This window comes from Sycon ciliatum, chromosome 7 (genome assembly GCF_964019385.1).
Source record: "Sycon ciliatum chromosome 7, ocSycCili1.1, whole genome shotgun sequence".
Classification (NCBI taxonomy): Eukaryota; Metazoa; Porifera; class Calcarea; order Leucosolenida; family Sycettidae; genus Sycon; species Sycon ciliatum.
Window position 1 is genome coordinate 4,661,368 of NC_088649.1, and position 2,500 is coordinate 4,663,867.

The 2,500-nt window shown below is 46.2% G+C and overlaps 1 protein-coding gene across 1 annotated transcript in view; it reads right to left on the minus strand.

Annotated features, from left to right (window-relative positions):
• Window positions 1–2,500, minus strand: part of LOC135820800 (beta-adrenergic receptor kinase 1-like) — a 23,852-nt gene that overhangs the window by 4,994 nt on the left and 16,358 nt on the right. Inside the window, exons 14-17 of the mRNA XM_065333844.1 lie at window positions 2,030–2,093; window positions 1,398–1,498; window positions 342–408; window positions 1–78 (exon numbers count right to left, since the gene is read on the minus strand). The exon at window positions 1–78 is cut by the window's left edge and continues 18 nt beyond it. Coding sequence (XP_065189916.1) covers window positions 1–78; window positions 342–408; window positions 1,398–1,498; window positions 2,030–2,093 — 310 coding nt within the window. The remainder of the gene's footprint in view (window positions 79–341; window positions 409–1,397; window positions 1,499–2,029; window positions 2,094–2,500) is intronic.

The following is a 2,500-nucleotide window of genomic DNA, read 5'->3' on the forward strand; positions in this document are numbered from 1 at the left end:
GTCCTCACTGAATTGCCCAATGGATGTCGCTTCTGCGGCGTTGACTTCATCACTCGGCGGAATAATGGGTGGGACCAACTGAAGGAGTTTCAAACACACGCATGCACACACACAAACACACACACACACGCACGCACACACACACACACACAAAACCGGTAAACTCACATGCACAAAAGTTCACATTGCTTGCCTGCTGGGTACACCCAAGTAAAAATAATAAATTCTACTACCACAGTACGAGGCGCCTGAGTAAGGCAAGACAGACAGAAAGACGGACAGCCAGGCAAACACGCAGATACTCGTAGACGGACAGGCACACAACACGGGTAGTGACTCACCTGCACCGACATGGCTTGACCCCAGTTGAGAGTGGTCATGAACGCATGCCGCCGCAGCTCATCAAGCCTGCACCATGCAAGCACACAACAAACATAACAAACACAGTAATTACATGCTATTAAAGGGGCCGTTCATAATCTTTCACACAAAACGAAAAAGTTTCGTGTTTATGGGTGGGTGGGTCGAGGAGAGTTTCGTTATGAAAAATATTGATAGCCGAAACATCAATCCATTCTAGCTGTCAAGTCAATATATTTGTTCAGGGGAGGGGGTGGGTGGGTGGGGGAGGGTCTTAACTAAACTTTTTTCGTTTCGTGAAAGTTATCGATAATGCCGGAGGCCCCTAACATCACTAACATATCCGTTGGGTGGAATATAGTCAGCCTCTTGAATAATGACCTCGAGTATAACAACTGGTGAATTACGGTCTAGCAAGTAGCAAGAACTAGCAAAAAACAACAACAAAGTCTTCGGACCTAGTGACCAATTGACGGCATACTATCAACCTCACGAATAATGGCAACTCACGAACAACGCCGCTTTTCTCATGTACGATCGAGGGTCGCTATTGAGTATTCGCAAGGTGGACTGTTGTAATACCCTCCAATGACCTAGATCCTGAACTTGTACCCCACCCATCACAGACACAGTAGTCAGTAGAGAGGTTCCGGGTTACGATTTTCCGTGCCAAAATCCATATGGGCGCTACGGATTCTATCCAGGCGTGCTCCATACGATTTTTCGGCTTTATACGAACCATGTTTCGTATGGAGATTTTGCGTCATCAGGTGCAGAAAGATTTTTTGCGTACAAATTTGGTACGGGAAACATCGAATTTCCGCGGTAAGATTTGATTTCGGTACAATTTTTCAAAACAAAAAGGCGTAACGCGGGAATGTGACGTGTCTGCGATCGTAACCTAGGCAATGACGGCAAACACATAAGTTCCGTACTCTGGAACATTTCACTGCTCGAAAACGACGTATAAAAATCCGTAGCGCCTCTTCGGATTTTGGCACGAAAAATCGTACTCCGTAACCTCTCTTGTAGCTTACCCTGCGCCTTTACAGGCCAGTCGCTCAGCCGGGTCTTTCTTCAGCAGGCCGAGCAAGAAGTCACGGTATTCGGGGGTCGCGTCCGGTGGAAGATACGGATCCTGGATACACACGGGGTGGCACAGCAAAATGACACATTACTGCACTCATACCGGTAGGTGTAATTACGGTATGGGCGGATACAGAGAGAGGTCCAGTTTAGCCAACACTGAATAGCTGATACCTGTATATAAACATGCTTGTTGTTTCCAGTAGAACATTTAGAACATTTGCGAAAATTTAGGGTGTCCGGCGGAACCCCGGAACCCTCATGTACGGCAACACATATTCTATTTGTCCAGACAAAAGCCAGAGAGTAAATTTAGCCGCAACTCTGTCAGGTAATATTGTTCACTGTTGCATATCATACTCTCAGACTAGATTAAAAAAATAAAAAAATAAACGAAAGCAAATGTGTGTGTGTGTGTGTGTGTGTGTGTGTGTGTGTGTGTGTGTGTGTGTGTGTGTGTGTGTGTGTGTGTGCGCGCGCGTGTGCATGTTCGTGAGAAAGAGAGAGAGAGAGAGAGAGAGAGACACACACACACACACACACACACACACACACAGAGTTCACCGTAGGATAGACAACACACCTTGAGCATGCAGTTGGAATCAATCTCCTTCTTGTTCGATGAGCCAAAGGTGAACGCTCCGTGCCTGGTCGAAGGACGGAGAGAGCACACACGCGCACACAGAACCATATCGGAAAATGCACACATAGACGGTGAAGCTTTGAGAAACACCTCAACTCTACAAAGTCCATTCATTGGAAACTGGCACCCTAAGTTTTTGGTGTCCCCACACATAGTTGTGGATATCGTGAAAACAACAGTACATCCTGCATTGTGTGACCCGCTGCATTGTGTGACCCGTGCAATTACTCCTTTCCATGTATGAGGCCAGAAAAGTCCGAGAACAGGGAAATAGAAATTCAGCCAGGTTTTACTTGTACAAGAACAGGTATGCCATGGGGAAATGTATGGAGAAGCAGATCGCAAACCCAGATTTTTGAGATTTAAAGTGGGTTTTTGATCCTCAATTTGGCCCAAATTGGACTTTCAAAA